The 20,234-nt window shown below is 38.3% G+C and overlaps 1 protein-coding gene across 1 annotated transcript; it reads left to right on the forward strand.

Annotated features, from left to right (window-relative positions):
- Positions 1–465: 465 nt before the first annotated feature.
- On the forward strand, positions 466–1,451 carry LOC107159910 (60S ribosomal protein L23a-like). The gene is made up of 2 exons (XM_048787828.1): positions 466–636; positions 1,094–1,451. The coding sequence occupies exons 1-2, from the start codon at positions 466–468 to the stop codon at positions 1,337–1,339; spliced, it is 417 nt and encodes a 138-aa protein (XP_048643785.1). The 3' UTR covers positions 1,340–1,451.
- Positions 1,452–20,234: the final 18,783 nt, after the last annotated feature.

Consider the following 20,234-nt stretch of genomic DNA (forward strand, 5'->3'; position numbering starts at 1 on the left):
TCCCCACTTGCCATATACAAATATATACCCTAAAGCCATGCCCCAATTCCCACCTCCTACAGTCACACCCTACCACTTCGGTTGTCACTCAGTTAATCCCTATGAGGGGATTGATTCACTGATTGGATTAAGACTCTTATAGACCAATCATTTCTCCTCTGAACCTTCTTGCATTGTCTCACACATGAACTTTTGGGGGACACCTCACATGCAAACCATAACATAGGCTATAATAAAAATCAACTCAATTAAAGTTATAAGACTCCAAATTATCAAACTAATAGAGAAAAACAGGAAAGCTCCATGATATTGGTTTGGCAATGATATTTTGTATATGACCTTGAAAGCACAGATAATGAAATCGAACAGACTGATGGGATTACATTGAACTGAAAACCTTTGTGCAGCCTAAGAAACTTCGAAGTGAAAAGACAACCTTAGAAGAAGGAGAGCCTTTTCACCAAGATGACGCCGAAAGCTAAGAAGGAAGCTCCTGCCCTTCCCAAAGCTGAAGCCAAAGCAAAAGCTTTGAAGGCCAAGAAGGCAGTGTTGAAGCATGTCCACAGTCATAAAAAGATGATCTGCACATCACCTACCTTCCGGGGACCCAAGACATTGCGGCTCCAGAGGCAGCCTGTTGGGTGCAGAGCAGGCTGAACTGTGTTGTCTGCAGGGCAGGCTGAACAGATGTTGGCTGCAAGATAGCCCACACACTCAAACCCCCCTCTATCTGGTCCTTTATCACCTGTTTGCCTCAAGTCTGAACATTCAACCCCGCTCAAGGCTGAACACTTAACCCCTCCTTGGGCCAACAAGGCAGCTTGCAGACCCAGAGGCCCCATTAGATTTGGGCTATAAAAACTCCCTCCTGCCAGGCCCCCCTCTCTCTTGCTCTCTCTCTCTCTTGCTCTCTTTGTCTTTCTTGCGCTCTCTCTCTGTCTCTTGCTCTTGCTCTCTCCCTCTTCATCTCTCCTCTTCTCTTTCCTCTCTCTCTCTCTCTCTCCTTCTTTCCTTCTTTCTTTTCTCCTCTGTTGCACTGCTGCAGTAAAGATCTTTGGTTGCTCCGAGTGTTGTGGTCACTTTTCTTTTACAGCCCAAATATCCTGGGAAGAGCACCCCCAGGACAAACAAGCTTGACCACTATGTCATCATCAAATTCCCTCTGATCACTGAGTCAACCATGAAGAAGATTGAAGACAACAACACACTTGTGTTTATTGTGGATGTCAAGGCCAACAAACACCAGATCAAACAAACTATAAAGAAGCTCTATGACATTGATGTGGCCAAGGTTAACACTCTGATCAGGCCTGATGGAGAGAAAAAGGCATATGTTTGACTGGCTCCTGATTATGGTGCTTTGGATGTTGCCAACAAAATTGGGATCATCTAAACGGAGTCCAGCTGTCTAAGTCTAAATATACTTTTTTTTTCCAACATAAAAAAAGGAGAAAAGATACTTGCAAATGATACATCTGATAAAGGGCTGACATTCAAATGTATAAGGAACTCAAATAATAACAAGAAAACAAATTACTCAATTGAAAAATGGATGAAGAATCTGAAAAAATATTTCCCAAAAGATACAAATGGCCAGAAGAGCTATGAAAAATGCCCAGCATTACTATATCTTTAAGGAAATGCCAATTAAAACCAAAATGAGGGGAGGGGGGAGGGTGGAGGATGGGAAAGGCAGCGGAGCACAANAAAAAAAAAAAAAAAAAAAAAAAAAAACCAAAATGAGTTCTGTTAGCTTTTCATTGCTGTGATCAAAAGTCCTTACCAGAACAACTTAAGAGAGGAAAGTTTATTTGGCTCACAGTTTCAGAGATTCAGTCCATGATTGCCAACTCTGTTGCTCTAGGCCCAAGATGAGGTAGAACATCATGGCAGAATGGTGTGGCAGAGGAGTACTGCTCTACTTTTTTTGGAACTGGGGATAGAACTCAGAGGCACTTGACTACTAAACCAAATCCCCATCCCTATTTTGTATTTTATTTAGAAACAGGGTCTCACTGAGTTGCTTAGTGCCTTGTTTTTTGCTGAGGCTGGCTTTGAACTCTCAATCCTCCTGTCTCAGCCTCCCAAACCACTGGGATTACAGTGTTGCTCTTCTTATGGTAGCCAAGAAGCAGAGGGCCAAGGAAAGGTGAACCCTTCCAGATCATGTCCCCAGGGATTCATCCACTCTGATTATGCCCCATTAGTCCACAGCCACCACCCAGTTAGTCCATTTAAACTAGGTTGGACTAATTGTATTACAGCTCTCATAATCCAATTATTGCACCTCAGAATATTCTTGCACAGGTGATTTGGCGGGACATATCACATTCAAACCACAAAATATCACTATACACTGGTTAGAATAATTTTTAACAATAAGATGAAAGATAACAAATGTTGGAGTGGTTGCAGAGAAAAGGGAATTCTTACGTTGTTAGAGGGGATGTAAATTACTATCGCTGTTATGGAGAACTGTATGCATCTACCTGTGTGTGTGTGTGTGTGTGTGTGTGTGTGTGTGTGTGTTGCTGGGGATTGACCCCAAGGCCTTACATATGCTAGGCCCAGAAAACAGTATGGAGTTTCCTCACAAAACTAAAAATGATACTACAATCCAATCCAGTAATTCCACTTATAGGTTATATATAACCAAACTGCTGAAATCACTATATCAAAGGGACACCTGTGCTCCCATGTTCATTGCAGTATTATTCACAATAACCATGATATAGAACAACCTAAGTTCCATTAGCAGATGGATGGATATAGAAAATGTGGCATATATATATACAGTGAAATACTGCTCAGGATTAAAAGGGGGATAAATCCTAGCACTTGTGATAGCATTGGTGAATCTGGAGACATTATGTGAGCTGAAACAAGCCAGACCCAGAAAGACAAATTTTCCTCGATTTCACTTAGATGTGTAATCTAATGAAATTGAACTCACGGAAGTGGAGAGCAAAACAATGTTTAACCATATTCCGGGAGTTGGTGTGTTAGTTTTTTCCCTCTGTGATCAAAATACCTGACATGAATAACTTAAAGCAAGAAAAGTTTATTTTGGGTTCATGGTTTCAGAGGTTCAGTCCATGATCAGCTTACTACATTGCTGTAGGCTAGAGATGATGGCAGAATGTCACGGCAGAAAGATGCGGCAGAGGAAAGCTGTTCAGTTCATGGCAGCTAGGTGGGGTGAGAGTGGGAAGAGTGTGAGGAGCAGGGATGAAATAGAATTTCCAAGGGCATGTACCCAGTTACCGACTTCTTCCAGTCACACACCAGCTGCCTGCAGTTATCACCCAATTATTCATTCAAATTATTTATTCATCAAATGGGTTGATCCACTGATGAAGTTATAGCCCTGTAGTCTAATCATTTTACCTCTGAACATTACTACATTGGATTTGTTTCCAATCCATGAACTCTTGGGGGGACACTTCATATCCAAACTATAACAGGTGAGGAGGAAGTGAATGGATAGTTGTTGATCAAAGGGTGCAAAGTTTCAGATAGATAGGAGGAATGGGTCTTGAAATCTTTGCACAGCAGGGTGAATATAGTCAATTAATAGTGTATTATATACTTCAAAATAAGGGAGCAAAAATTTAAAATGTTTGACCATAAAAAAATAGGTATATGAGGATATGGACATGTTGGCTTGTCACATTGTATACAGATATCAAAACATCACTTTATACCCCATAAATATATACAATTATTATTTGTCAATCAAAATAATATTAGTAAATTAGAGAAGGAAGGCACTGACATATAATTCTATTGTAAACTTAAATAATTTTAAAAAATTAGAAAAGAATAACAAAGCAATATTATAAATAATTTTATGTCAATAAATATGAAAATTTATATCAGTGGTCTGTAAAGAAAGTATGAACTGTAGGCCAAATGTGGCTTGCCACCTATTTGTGAATAAAGTGGTAAGAGCACTTATTTACCTATCCTCTTTTTATTGGAACTTGAATATATTTATTTCTATTTTTATCTGTTGATGATTTTGTACTACTAAGTACAGAGTTGAGTAGTTGTGGAGGATCAAATTGTTGGAAATGCCTGGAGTATTTACTCTGTGATCTTTTACAGAAAAAGTTTGCTGACCCCTGACTTAGATGAACAAATTCATTAAAAGACTCTAAGTACCAAAATTCATTCAAGAAAAAAATAAATAGCCATTGATATCCCACTATCCACTAAAGAAACTGAATTTAGATCGAAAACCTTCCCACAAGTTGGGTGGCACAAACCTGAAATCCCAGCTACACTGGAGGCTGAGGCAGGAGGATAGCAAGTTGGAGGGCCAACATGGGCAACTCAGTGAGATCTTGTCTCAAAAAGTTTTTAAAAGCCTGGGAAAGTAGCTCAGTGGTAGAATACTGGCCTACCATGTTTTGAGACCCTGGATTTAATCCCCATGACCACATATAACAACAACATCATCAATAGCAAAAAGCACACAAACAAACAAACAAAAAAACCTTTCCACAAAGAAAACAGTGGGCCAGATGACTTCTCCAGCAAACTCTACTTCTTCCTTTTCATCTTTTATTTATTTTTCCTTCTCTAGAATTTCTGTACAATGTTGAATAGAGTTTACAAACTCAGACATCCTTGTCCTTTTCATAGTCTTATTGGGATAACATTCATTATTTCACCTTAATAAGGTTATCAGTTGTAGGTTTTTTATAGAAGCCATTGGAACATTGGGAAAGTTTCTTACTATTCTTTATATGGAGTATATTTAATCTGAATGGATGTTGGGTTTTTTTTTGTGTGCTTTTTTCCCCCTGCTTCTGTTGGCATAATCTATAGTTATATAGTTTTTCTTCTTAGTTCTGTTAATAAGGTAAATAATGATTAATTTTAGAATGTTAAACCAACATCACACACTTGTGGGATAAACCATCCTATTATGATGACACTGATTTTATGTTTATAGGTTCAGTTTTCTGATATTTTAAGATTTTCCTATTTATATTCATAAAGGTTGGTATCTATAATTTTATTTTCTTGCAATTATTTGTCTAGTTTGGCAACAGGATCATGATTTCCTAAACCAAATTGGGAGAGTGTACATACATTTTCTATTTTCTGAAGGAGCTATGTTATTTACTGCTGAATGTTTGATAGAATATGCTAGAATTAATTGCAATCTGCTGAGCATAAAGTTTTTTTTATATTGGAAGGGTTGTATTAACTAATTCAATTTTTTAGTAGACAAAGCTTTTCAAAAATTTCTATTTGTTTTTGTTAGTTTGTTAAATTGTGTTTTTCAAGGAATTTATACATTTAATCTAAGATATTAAATGTATTGGCATATAGGATGCTTACTTGTCATACTTTTCATGTTTTTAAAATCTATAGCAGCATGCCCTCTTCAACTCTTTCTCTCTTTCTCTCTCCCCTCCCCTTCCCTCCTTCCTTCCTTCCTTCCTTCCTTCCTTCCTTCTCTGCTTCCTTACTTCCTTTTTATCTCTCCCCCCTCTTCTCTCTCTCTCTCTCTTTCTGTGCTGGGAATTGAACCAAGGCCTTCACTTATGCGAGGCCAGCACTTGACCACTTAGCTACACCTCCAGCCCCTCTTTGTTTTTTCTTTCCTTTTTTTGCTACTGGGGGTTGAGTCCAGGCATTCTCTGCCACTAAGCTATATTCCCCAGGAATTTTTATTTTTTAATTTGAGATAGGGTCTCTTTACTTTGTCCAGGCTGGTTTCATAACTTGTGATCCTCTTGCCTTAGCCTTCTGAGAAGCTGGGATTACAGACATGAGCCATCAACTCCGTCATATTTGATACTGGTAATTTGTGTTCTCTTCCTTCGTGTTTTTTTTTTTTTTTTTTTTTTTTTTTAGTGTGGTGCCCAGGATCGAACCCAGTGCTTCACCCATGCTAAGCAAGTGCTCTACCACTGAGCCATAACCTCGGCCCTTCCTTTGTGTTTTGATCAGTCTTTTAAAAAATTTTTATTATTTTTGGTACTACGGATTGAACTCAAGGGCTCCTAACTACTGAGCCACATCCCCAGCCCTTTTTATTTTGAGACAGGGCCTTGCTAAGTTGCTAAGGCTGGTCTTGAATTTGTGATCCTCCTGCCTCAACCTCCTGAGTTACTAGGATTACAAGCCTGTGCCACCATACCTGACAAAATTTTATTATTATTTCTATTTTTATTTTGTCCAAGCCAAATAGTTGTTTAAGAGAGAATTTCCCCTAGTTTTATTGAGATGTAATTGACAAAAATTGTATATATTTAAGGTGTAGGACTTGATGTTTTAATATGTATACATTGTGAACTAATCATAATCACTTAGCTTCCATACCCATCGCTACACATTTTTTTGTCTTCTTTTTCTTTCTTTCTTTTTTTTTTTTTAATTGTGGTGAGGTAAAAGCACTTATGTATCCTCTTAGCAAATCTCCAGGACAAATGGAGTCTTGTTGTCTGTAGTCATATTGCTGTTTATTAGATGTCCAGATTTATTTATCATGTATAACTGAAACTTTGTGTCCTTTGACCATCTCTCCATTTCTCTCACTTCCCTTGACAATCACCATTTACTCTCTGCTTGTATAATTTGGGCTATTTTATTTTTGAGACAGAGTCTTGTTCTCTTGCCCAGTTGTCCTTAATTTCACAATTCTTTTACCTCTGCCTCCGAAGTATCTGGGATTACAGTCATTCACCACCATGCCAAGCTAAATTTGACTATTTTAAATACTACCTAGTAAGTGAGCTTATGCAGTATTTGTATTCCTGGATTATTCTACTTAGCAAAATGTCTTACACTTTCATCCATGCTGCCATTACAAATGGCAGGCTCTTCTTTTTAAAGGCTGAGTAGTATTCCATTGTGTGTGCATGTGTGTGTGTGTGTGTGTGTGTGTGAGAGAGAGAGAGAGAGAGAGAGAGAGAGAGAGAGAGAGAGAGAGAGAAATTTCCTTTATTCATTCGTCCATCAACAATTAGGTTTATTAACAGATGAATGGATAAAGAAAATGTTGTATATACATATAATGGAGTTTTACTTAGTTATATAGAATGAAATTTATTATTTGCAGGAAATGGATAGAATTTGAGAGCATTATGTTAAGCAAAATAAGCCAGAATGCGAAACGGTTACATATTTTCTCTGATATGAAAGCTACAGAGAAAAAAGGAAGAAAAAAGGAGATGAAATCTCATGAAAATAGAAGGCAGACCAGTAGAGTAAGGGAAGGAGTCTAGCGGGAGGGAGGTGAGAAGGGAAAGCACATGTACTGGTGAATGAAATTGAGCAAATTATGTTATGAGTGTGTTTCTAAAAGATTCTTGGAAAGATTTTGGCCTTAAGTTTGATAAGATCTGGTTTTTAATATATGATCTACTCTGGAGAGTGTTCCACGTGTACTGGTATAGTATTCTGGTGCTGTTGGGTGGAAACTTCTGTACACATGTTAAGTTTATTTGATTCATTTTGTTGTCCAAGTTGGCTGTTGCTTTATTTTCTGTCTTAATGTTCTATTCACTATTGAAAGTGGGATAGTGAAGTATCATAGTGTTATTGTATTATCATCAATTTCTCTCTTCAGATATATTAATATTTGTTTTCTATATTTAGGTGCTCTTTTGTTGGGAGAAAATATATTTTTAAGTGTACAATTATCTGTTGAATTGACTCTTTTATCATAAGAACATTATTTTTACTTCTGGAGACAGTTTTTGACCATGAAGTCTGTTTTGTCTGATATAAGTATAGCTACTCATGCTCTATGAGGTTACTTTTTGCATGAAATATTTTTTCCCATCTCTTTACTTTCAGCTTATGTGTGTCCTTAAGTGAATTTTTTTTTTTTTTCAGAAAACATATTGCTGGGTCTTGATTTTTTTTTTACCCATATTTTTTTCACCCATTCAGCCATTATGTGCTTTTTTGTGGGGGTGGGTATTGGGGATTGAATTCAGGGGTACTAGGACACTGAGCCAGATCCCTAGCCCCATTTTGTATTTTATTTAGAGACAAGGTCTCATTGAGTTGCTTAGTGCCTTGCTTTTTTGCTGAACCTGGCTTTGAATTTGCAATCCTCCTGTCTCAGCTTCCTGAGCTGCTGGGATTACAGGCGTGCTCCACCCACCTGGCCAGGATCTGCTTTTTGATTGGGGAATTTAATTCATTTATATTTAATAGCAAAGCTTTATCACTGCTGTTTTGTCATTTGTTGTTTTGCAATTGTATTGTTCCTCTCTTCCTCTTTTGTTGTCTTCCTTTGTTATTTGATGATTTCTGAAGTGATTTGCTTTTATTCTTTTTTCTTTATCTTTTGTTTTATTTATTATTTAATTTTCTTTGTAGTTATTTGGAGGCTTGAATAAAAGACCTTGTAATATAACCTTGTAATTTTAAACTGAGAACAACTTAATTTTGTACAAAATCTCTACACTGTTATTTCATCTCATTTGAAGTTTATATTCTTTTTTTTTTTTTTTCTGTGTGTGTGGGGATTGAACTCCGGGGCACTGGACCACTGAGCCACATCTCCAGCCTTATTTTGTATTTTATTTAGAGACAGGGTCTTACTGAGTTGCTTAGTGCCTCGATTTTTGCTGAGACTGGCTTTGAACTAGAGATCCTCTTGCCTTAGCCGCCTGAGCTTCTGGGATTACAGGCGTGTGCCACAGCATCTTGGTAAAGTTTGTATTCTTGAAGTCAGAGATTACTTCTTTTTATAGTACTATTGATTAACAAGTTTTATTATTTATGTTATGACTAATATTAATTTATGCTCCACCATTAAAGTGTTACATGATATTTATATCTATGTCAGTGAGATTTATGCTTTCATATGTTTTCATGTTGCTGTTTTTAGCATGTCTTGTTTCAAGTTTTGAAGAACTTTCTTAAGCATTTCCAGTAAGGGTGGTCTGATAATGATTGAACTCTGTCAATTTTTGTTGGTACAGAAAAAAATTAATCTTATCTTTATTTTAGTTTTTCGGTTTTTGGGGTTTGAACCCAGGTGTACTTAATGAATAAACTACATTCCTAGCTCTATTTATTTATTTTTTAAAAATTTTGAGATGGGGGGGTCTCACTAAGTTGCTTAGGGTTTTGCTAAACTTCTGAGGCTGTCCTCAAATTTGTGATCCTTCTACCTCAGCCTCCGTCTGATTCCAGAACTTTAAGAAAAAAATATATTTCATTTTAAGCTAATAAGTTTGTGATAGGTAATTCACTACAGCTATGATAAAAAACTAATATACAACTACAGTTTTCTTTTGCTTACTGTTTGATGTTTTTCTTTGTGTATCTTTTTCTTTCAACCTATTTGTGTTATTGTAGATGAAGTGCGTATCTTATAGACAAAACTGGTTCTTGATTTTTCTTCAAGTCTTTTAATTTCTGCTGTTTATTTGGTGTGCTAGTCCATTTAGGTGAATACAATTACAATCATAACACTGCATAGTAACATTTCAGCAACTGCATATATGACAGTGATCCGATGATGATGTTCATACAGTGATAATTGCTTAATGGCACATTTCCTAAAATTATATTCCTGTTGTTAAACAATGCTTGATCGTACTGATATTACTGGCTTTACATTTATCATTTTAAGCTATTTGCTTATAATTTGTCTTACCTGATTTAATTTCTTTTTTCTTTTAAAGAAAGTGAGAGAAAACAATAAAATATTTTATATGTACCTATATACTTCCCATTTCTTGTCTTCTGTCTTTTCTGTAGATATAAGTTTTCCTTTAGTGAATTTCTTTTCAAAGAACTTCCTTTAACATTTCTTATAGTGTGGGGCTGCTCATGACAAATTCTGTTTTCTTTGGTCTGAAAATGGCTTTATTTCCTCTTCATTTTTACTGGATATTTTTGCTGTATGTAGAATGGCTTGCCATTTTAAAAAAATATTGTAAAACTTTTTTTTTTAGTTGTAGATGGACACAATATTTTTATTTTATTTATTTTTATGTGGTGCTGAGCCTCATGCATGTGAGACAGATGCTCTACCACGGAGCTACAACCCCAGCCCTGATGGCTTACTATTTTAAGATGGTATTTATTCCATTATCTTTCTCCCTCTTGGTTTCTGATGAAAATTCAGGTATCATTTATGTGATAATTATTAATGTGTTCTTTTTTTTTTTTTTTAATTTTTTATTGTGGGTTGTTCAAAACGTTACAAATTTCTTGGCATATCATATTTGACACTTTGATTCAAGTGGGTTATGAACTCCCACCTTCACCCCATACACAGATTGCAGAATCACATCAGTTACACATCCATTGATTTACAAATTGCCATCCTAGTGTCTGTTGTGCTCCGCTGCCTTTCCCATCCTCCACCCTCCCCCCTCCCCACCTCTCCCCTCCCCTCCCCTCCTCTCTCTCTACCCCCTCCACTGTATAACCCTGAGGGTCTCCTTCCATTACCATGCAATTTCCCTTCTCTCTCCCTTTCCCTCCCACCTCTCATCCCTGTTAAATGTTAATCTTCTTCTCCTGCTCTTCGTCCCTACTCTGTTCTTAGTTACTCTCCTTATATCAAAGAAGACATTTGGCATTTGTTTTTTAGGGATTGGCTAGCTTCACTTAGCATAATCTGCTCTAATGCCATCCATTTCCCTGTAAATTCTATGATTTTGTCATTTTTTAATGCAGAGTAATACTCCATTGTGTATAAATGCCACATTTTTTTTATCCATTCGTCTATTGAAGGGCATCTAGGTTGGTTCCACAGTCTTGCTATTGTGAATTGTGCTGCTATGAACATCGATGTAGCAGTGTCCCTGTAGCATGCTCTTTTTAGGTCTTTAGGGAATAGACCAAGAAGGGGAATAGCTGGGTCAAATGGTGGCTCCATTCCCAGCTTTCCAAGAAATCTCCATACTGCTTTCCAAATTGGCTGCACCAATTTGCAGTCCCACCAGCAATGTACAAGTGTACCCTTTTCCCCACATCCTCGCCAGCACTTGTTGTTGTTTGACTTCATAATGGCTGCCAATCTTACTGGAGTGAGATGGTATCTTAGGGTGGTTTTGATTTGCATTTCTCTGACAGCTAGAGATGGTGAGCATTTTTTCATGTACTTGTTGATTGACTGTATGTCCTCCTCTGAGAAGTGTCTGTTCAGGTCCTTGGCCCATTTGTTGATTGGGTTGTTTGTTCTCTTATTGTCTAATTTTTTGAGTTCTTTGTATACTCTGGATATTAGGGCTCTATCTGAAGTGTGAGGAGTAAAGATTTGTTCCCAGGGTGTAGGCTCCCTATTTACCTCTCTTATTGTTTCTTTTGCTGAGAAAAAACTTTTTAGTTTGAGTAAGTCCCATTTGTTGATTCTAGTTATTAACTTTTGTGCTATGGGTGTCCTATTGAGGAATTTGGAGCCCGACCCCACAGTATGTAGATCGTAGCCAACTTTTTCTTCTATCAGACGGCGTGTCTCTGATTTGATATCAAGCTCCTTGATCCATTTTGAATTAACTTTTGTGCATGGCGAGAGAAAGGGATTCAGTTTCATTTTGTTGCATATGGATTTCCAGTTTTCCCAGCACCATTTGTTGAAGATGCTATCCTTCCTCCATTGCATGCTTTTAGCCCCTTTATCAAATATAAGATAGTTGTAGTTTTGTGGATTGGTTTCTGTGTCCTCTATTCTGTACCATTGGTCCACCCGCCTGTTTTGGTACCAGTACCATGCTGTTTTTGTTACTATTGCTCTGTAGTATAGTTTGAAGTCTGGTATCGCTATACCGCCTGATTCACACTTCCTGCTTAGCATTGTTTTTGCTATTCTGGGTCTTTTATTTTTCCATATGAATTTCATGATTGCTTTCTCTATTTCTACAAGAAATGCCGTTGGGATTTTGATTGGCATTGCATTAAACCTATAGAGAACTTTTGGTAATATCGCCATTTTGATGATGTTAGTTCTGCCTATCCATGAACAGGGTATATTTTTCCATCTTCTAAGATCTTCTTCTATTTCTCTCTTTAGGGTTCTGTAGTTTTCATTGTATAAGTCTTTCACCTCTTTTGTTAGGTTGATTCCCAAGTATTTTATTTTTTTTGAAGATATTGTGAATGGAGTGGTTGTCCTCATTTCCATTTCAGAGGATTTGTCGCTGATATACAGGAATGCCTTTGATTTATGCGTGTTGATTTTATATCCTGCCACTTTGCTGAATTCATTTATTAGCTCTAATAGTTTCTTTGTAGAGCCTTTTGGGTCTGCTAGGTATAGAATCATATCATCTGCAAATAGTGATAATTTAAGTTCTTCTTTTCCTATTTTGATGCCTTTAATTTCTTTCGTCTGTCTAATTGCTCTGGCCAGTGTTTCGAGAACTATGTTGAACAGAAGTGGAGAGAGAGGGCATCCCTGTCTTGTTCCAGATTTTAGAGGGAATGCCTTCAGTTTTTCTCCATTCAGAATGATGCTAGCCTGAGGCTTAGCATAGATTGCTTTTACAATATTGAGGTATGTTCCTGTTATCCCTAGTTTTTCTAGAGTTTTGAACATAAAGGGATGCTGTACTTTGTCGAATGCTTTTTCCGCATCTATCGAGATGATCATATGGTTCTTATTTTTAAGTCTATTGATGTGGTGAATAACATTTATTGATTTCCGTATATTGAACCAGCCTTGCATCCCAGGGATGAATCCTACTTGATCATGGTGTACAATTTTTTTGATATGTTTTTGTATCCGATTCGCCAGAATTTTATTGAGGATTTTTGCATCTAGGTTCATTAGAGATATTGGTCTGTAGTTTTCTTTCTTTGAAGTGTCTTTGTCTGGTTTAGGTATCAGGGTGATGTTGGCCTCGTAGAATGAATTTGGAAGTTCTCCCTCTTTTTCTATTTCCTGAAGTAGCTTGAAAAGTATTGGTATTAGTTCCTCTTTAAAGGTTTTGTAAAACTCTGCTGTATACCCATCCGGTCCTGGGCTTTTCTTAGTTGGTAGTCTTTTGATGGTTTCTTCTATTTCCTCAATTGATATTGGTCTGTTTAGGTTGTCTATATCCTCCTGACTCAATCTGGGCAGATCATATGACTTAAGAAATTTATCTATGCCTTCACTATCTTCTAATTTATTGGAGTATAAGGATTCAAAATAGTTTTTGATTATCTTCTGTATTTCTGAAGTGTCTGTTGTGATATTGCCTTTTTCATCCCGTATGCTAGTAATTTGAGTTCTCTCTCTTCTTCTCTTCGCTAGCATCGCTAAGGGTCTGTCGATTTTGTTTATTTTTTCAAAGAACCAACTTTTAGTTTTGTCAATTTTTTCAATTGTTTCTTTTGTTTCGATTTCATTAATTTCAGCTCTGATTTTAATTATTTCTTGCCTTCTACTTCTTTTGCTGTTGTTTTGCTCTTCTTTTTCAAGGATTTTGAGATGAAGTATGAGATCATTTATTTGTTGGTTTTTTCTTTTTTTAAGGAATGAACTCCAAGCAATGAATTTTCCTCTTAGAACTGCTTTCAATGTGTCCCATAGATTCCGATATGTTGTGTCTGTGTTTTCATTTATCTCTAAGAATTTTTTAATTTCCTCCTTGATGTCTTCTATAACCCATTGATCATTCAGTAACCTATTGTTCATTCTCCAAGTGATGTATGCTTTTTCCTTCCTTCTTTTATCGTTGATTTTCAGTTTCATTCCATTATGATCAGATAAGATGCATGGTATTATCTCTACTCCTTTATATTGTCTAAGAGTTGCCCTGTGACATAATATATGATCTATTTTTGAGAAGGATCCATGTGCTGCTGAGAAAAAAGTGTAACTGCTTGATGTTGGGTGGTATACTCTATATATGTCAATTAGGTCTAGGTTATTAATAGTGTTATTGAGTTCTATAGTTTCCTTATTCAACTTTTGTTTGGAAGATCTGTCCAGTGGCGAGAGAGGTGTGTTGAAGTCTCCCATGATTATGGTATGGTGGTCTATTAGACTCTTGAACTTGAGAAGAGTTTGTTTGACGAACATAGCTGCACCATTGTTTGGGGCATAAATATTTATGATTGTTATGTCTTGTTGGTGTATGGTTCCCTTAAGCAGTATGTAGTGTCCCTCTTTATCCCTTTTGATTAACTTTGGCTTGAAATCTATTTTATTTGATATGAGTATGGACACTCCTGCTTGTTTCCGAAGTCCATATGAGTGATATGATTTTTCCCAACCTTTCACCTTCAGCCTATGTATGTCTTTTCCTATCAAATGCGTCTCCTGTAGGCAGCATATTGTTGGGTCTTGTTTTGTGATCCATTCTACTAGCCTGTGTCTCTTAATTGGTGAGTTTAAGCCATTAACATTTAGGGTTATTATTGAGATATGGGTTGTTCTTCCAGCCATATTTGTTTATTTCTGTTACTAAACATGGTTTGTTTTCCTCTTTGATTATTTCCCCCCCCTTTACTGTCCTACCTCCCACTGTTGGTTTTCATTGTTATTTTCCATTTCCTCTTCCTGTAATGCTTTGGCGAGGATGTTTTGAAGAGATGGTTTTCTAGCTGCGAATTCTTTAAACTTTTGTTTATCGTGGAAGGTTTTAATTTCATCTTCCATCCTGAAGCTTAATTTCGCTGGATACACAATTCTTGGTTGGAACCCATTTTCTTTCAGTGTTTGAAATATGTTATTCCAGGATCTTCTAGCTTTCAGAGTCTGTGTTGAAAGATCAGCTGTTATCCTGATTGGCTTACCCCTAAATGTAATCTGCTTCCTTTCTCTTGTAGCTTTTAAAATTCTCTCCTTATTCTGTATGTTGGGCATCTTCATTATAATGTGTCTAGGTGTGGATCTCTTATGATTTTGCACATTCGGCGTCCTGTAGGCTTCTAGGATTTGGGATTCTGTCTCATTCTTCAAGTCTGGGAAGTTTTCTCGTATTATTTCATTGAATAGACTGCTCATTCCTTTGGTTTGGAGCTCTGTACCTTCCTGTATCCCAATGACTCTTAAGTTTGGTCTCTTAATGTTATCCCATATTTCTTGGATGTTCTGCTCATGGTTTCTTAACAGTCTTGCTGAGCTGTCTATGTTCTTTTCCAGTTGAAATACTTTGTCTTCATTGTCTGATGTTCTATCTTCTAAGTGTTCTACTCTGCTGGTAGTATTCTCCATTGAGTTTTTAAGTTGGTTTATTGCTTCCTGCATTTCTAGGATTTCTGATTGTTTGTTTTTTATAACCTCTATCTCCCTGTATAGTTGATCCTTTGCTTCCTGGATTTGTTTGCGTAATTCATTGTCGAAGTGATCTTTCATTGTCTGATTTTGCTGTTTAATGTCTTCCTTGATACTCCAGATCATCTGAAGCATGTATATCCTGAATTCTTTATCTGACATTCCATCTGCTGCAGCTGTTACCTCTTCTAAAGTTGCGTTGACCTGCATTGCTTGTGGTCCTTTCTTTCCTTGTCTTTTCATACTGCTTGCGTATCTTTCCTGCAGGTGCGGGCGGCGGCTCTGCTCTCTCCTTATTCCAATTGGGGTGTCGTGGCTACCACGCCGGCAGGTCACTGTGCCTGTTCTGGGAGCTGGCGGCGGCTCTGTTCTGCCCCTACTCCAATTGGGGTGACGAGTGTACCACGCCGGCTGGCCACCGGGCCTGATCCGCCAGTCGGTTGCAGGTTTGCCTACCCTGCAGACGCGGGCGGCGGTTCTACTCTGCCCCTACTCCAAATGGGGTGTCGTGACTACCCCGCCTGCAGGACGCTGGGCCTGTTCCTGGCACGGGCGGTGACTCTGCTCCGCCACTACTCCAATTAGGGTGGTGTTTGTACCATGCCGGCAGGCTCCTGGGCCTGATCCACCGGTCTGTTGTAGGTCTGCCTACTTTGGAGGCGCGGGCGGCGGATCTGCCCTGCCCCTCCTACCACGCCTGCAGACCCCTGGGTCTGATCTGCAGTTTGATCACTGGTCTGCTCACCCTGCGGGCGCGAGTGGAGGTTCCGCTCTGCCCCCACTCCGCCCCCACTCCAATTAGGGTCACGTGACCACCACACTGGCAGGGCCTGATCCGGGCGTGGGAGAAGGATCTGCTCTGCCCCTATTCCAGTTGGGGTGACATGTGTAGCGCACTGGCAGGCCACTGGGCCTGACCTGCCCGGCTGTCACAGGTCTGTTTACCTTGCAAGCGCGAACGGCGGCTCTGCCCTGCCCCTCCTACCACGCCCATGTACCACTGGGTCGCGGGTCTGCCCACCTTGCGGGTGCGAGTGGTGGCTCCGCTCCGCCTCCTCTCCAATTGGGGCCACACGGTCACCACGCTGGCGAGCCGCTGGGCCTGCTCCGGGCGCTGGCAGCGGCCCGGCTTCTCCCCTCTGGCTCAACGACAAATTGAGGAGACTCGGGTGTCTGTGCCTCACCCCCCCTACCAGGAGACCAACTGCTTATGTCACCGCTGGAATTGATGAAGTTCTCTCCTCCGCCGCTTTCTGCTGACATCAGATCTCTGCCATGTTGGTGTCCTATGCGAATGGCAGCATTTCGTTCCTCTTGCCGGGCAACCAAAGCAACGGGTGAGTCCTGACCGGCCGTCAGCAGGACCCGTACGGAGAAGCAGTTTCCGCGGGCTCCTAGCCCCGGTCTAGGGAAGTTCCGGGAGCCGGAACTCGGCCACCCCGCGCTCGGTGTTCGCTCCGATAGGCTCAGGTTCTAAGAAGCACCCAGGCGCTGAACCCTAGCAATCTGTCTGCAAGCCGCAGGTGAATTGCAGCCTGAAATTACCTGATCTATTGCTGAATGAGCTGCGGTCAGTCTAAAACAGGGAAGGTGACGTCAGTTTACCATCATGGTGGCTGCTGGCCTCCTCTGTGGTCTGACCGGTGTGGAGAACCGAGATGGACCGCTTCCTTTCCCCCATCTCGAACCCAGAATTCAGCCCTGAGTATGGTGCTTGCACGGCTGGCAGAAACTGCAGCGCTGTAACCCTGCGTCTCTCTTAATGTGTTCTTTTTATTAGCTGCTTTTAATATTTTTATATTTTTAAAATCAGTTTTATGTGATCTGTGTTACTTTCTTTATGTTTATTGGGATTCATTGAGTTTCTTATATTTAAGTTATACACCAAATTTGGGAAGCATTAGACCATTAATTTTTCAAATTCGTTTCTAACTCCATTATAGCTCCTGTTTATTTCTTGGAGTTCAATTGTATATATGTTATATTACTTGGTATTATCCTGTAGGTTACTCAAGTTCTGTTTATCTTTCACCTCATTTCCCCTCTATTCTTAATATTAGGTAATTTATAGTAATCTGTCTTCATGTTCACTGACCTTTTTTCTTCCCTCTGCAGTCTGCTATAAGTACCATTTGGTTGTTTTTTTTTTTTAAATTATGAATATTATTCTAGAGGATTCACTGGATTCTTTTTATAGCTTCTATTTCATGATGAGATTCTTCAGCTTTTTATTCATTATGACTGTTTTCCTCTAAGTCTTTGAACATATTGATACATATAGTAAATTTATTGTTTGCTAATTGCAACATCTATGTCATGTTCATTTATTTTCTATTTATTAATTATTCTCTGGACCAAGGCCCACATTTTCTTATTTTTTGCATTCTAATAAATTTTATTCTATTCTTGGCTTTAAATATGATATTTATAGCTAGCCTGAATTATGCCTTTTTCCTTTTTGAAATAAAATTTCTATTTGGGGATAATTTCAGACTTACAGAAATGTTTCAAATATATTACAGAGCATTCCTTTGTACTCTTTATGCCATATTTCTTGATGTTAACATCTTAAATAATCACTGCACTGTCAAAAGTAAAAAATTAACATTGTTACATTTTTATACCTAAATTCCAGACCTCATTTGAATGTCACTAGTTTTCCACTAATGTCCTTTTTCCATTATAGGATCCAATCCAGGATACCATATTGCATTTATTTATCTTGTTACTCATTCTTCACTGTTCTATGACAGTTTATCAGTGTTTTCTCATTTTTCATTATCTTGATATAGTTGATAAGTAATGGGCATGTATTTAATAGAATCCTCCTCAATTTAGAGTTATTTCATTTTTTTCTTGATATTTCACTAGGGTTATTGGTTTTGGGGGAAAATTACCTAATAACTAGGTATCCTCATTGTGTCATATTTGGGGGTATATGATATCACCAAGATTCATCATTGGTGGTTCAGATGTTCATGTGGTTCGGGTACTATTTACCAGGTTTCTCCTCAGTAGAGTCACTCTTTGCCTCTACCTGTTTTGCTCTGTGGAAGCAGGTATTTAAGTCTTGGCCACACTCAAAAGGAGGGGAATAATATTCTACATACTGAAGGGATAGTATCTACATATATTATTTGAGATCTTTGGTAAGAAAAATTTATTACTTCTTCCTCATTTATTAAATCAATATGGACTCACAGTCTTTTTTTCTTTGAGTTATAATTCAATATGAATTATTATTTTGTGATTCAAATTGTTCTATTGGGAATTTTTTTGGGTTAGTTATATGTCCTGATATGCCTTCAATTAAAAAAAAAACTTTCTTATTTTCTAATACTAAAAGACTTTAAGAGGCTCCAAGCTCATTTTGAGTTTTCTCTGCCCTAGCCCTAGAATTAGTCATTTCTTCAAGGAAACTCTGGCTCTTGTGTTGCCTTCCTTTTATTTTTTTCCACAACCATTTTTAAGCATACAGATCAGTAATGTTAAGTACTATTATGGACTAAATGTTTGCGTCCCCCGAAAAATACATATATTTTGAAACCCTAACCTCCAATATGAGTGTTTTCCAAAATGGGGCCTTTAAACAAGTTATTAAAGTTAAATGAGGTCAAATTTGATCTGATAGGTTAGTGTTTTATAAGAAGACATACCAGGCTCAGGTTGTGTGGCTCAGGGGTGAGCGCTTACCTATCAAGTGTGAGGCCCTGGGTTCAATCCTCAGCACCACATAAAAATAAATAAATAAAATAAAGGTATTGTGTCCAACTACAACTAAAAAAATAAATATTAAAAAAAAGATATACCAAAGTTCACTATCCTGTGTACACAATGAGGAAAGGACATTTGAGAATATACCAAGAAGCCTGCAATTCAAGGGGGGAGCCCCTCACCAGACACTATCCCTGCTGACACATTGATCTTGGACTTAAAGTCTCAGAACTGTGAGAAAATAAATTTCTGTTGCTTAAATCTGCTAGTATGTGGTATTTTGTTATGGCAGCCTTAGAAGGCTAATACAAGTAAGTTTCAAACATGCAACAGATCTGAACTTTTTGTCTTGCAAAGCTGAAACCTTTTTTTTTTTTAGTATATTTTCTAGTAGTCAGTGGAGATATATATATATATATATANATATATATGTGTATATATATATATATATATATATATATATATATATATATATATATTATGGTGCCGAGAATTGAATCAGGGCCTCACACGTGCTAGGCAAGTGCTCTACCACTGAGCCACAACACCAGGCCCTTTCCCTCCCCAAAGCTGAAACCTTATATGCATTGAATAACTTTCCTTTCTCCCTTCCTCCCAGTTCCTGTCAAACACTTTTGTTTATGTTCCCTTCCTTTTAAGGGCATCAAAATTTGTTCTTATAAGCAGCCAAATTACTGGTGGATCTTTTTGATACTGTCAAGCTTTTTTTGTTTGTTTGTAACTGCTGCTAAGAAATGCATGTCTGTTCTGGCTGTTTAGGCTTTGACTCTGAGGGAGGCCCTCTCCACTAGGGCTTGCATTGTTTTAACTTGTATGAGCTGGATTCCCCACCACCACCACCACCACCACGTATTGAATCCAGAGCCTCACAAATTCCAGGTAAATGGTCTACCACTGAGACACATCTCCAACCCTCAGTCTTAGCCAGAGCGTGCAACTTAGCTCTTAGCCACGAACCTGTGGTTAGTTTTCATGCAGTCTCCTAGGACCCTCTCTCTCTGTGCAGCTCTCCCTTGTCAGTTTTCCTGCTCTACAAATTCCAGCCACTTAAGCAGCTCATAACTCCAATCTCTGCCCCTTTAGTTTAATGAGACTACTGTTCTGTTTAGGATTTCTTTTCCTGTCTGTGCCAGAAAGTGCCTCTATGCAGGAAACTATGATGATGCACTGTAGCACTTGCATTTGGGTTTCTCTTCTCTTGAGGATCACAATGCAGCCTCTTTGTGCTAGTGTGTATATTTGCATGTGTAATTTTTTGGTTGGACAGCAAGTTCAATACCACTCTGTGGTGACTAGAAGCAGA

The sequence above is a fragment of the Marmota marmota genome, unplaced genomic scaffold, assembly GCF_001458135.2.
Source record: "Marmota marmota marmota unplaced genomic scaffold, marMar, whole genome shotgun sequence".
NCBI lineage: Eukaryota > Metazoa > Chordata > Mammalia > Rodentia > Sciuridae > Marmota > Marmota marmota.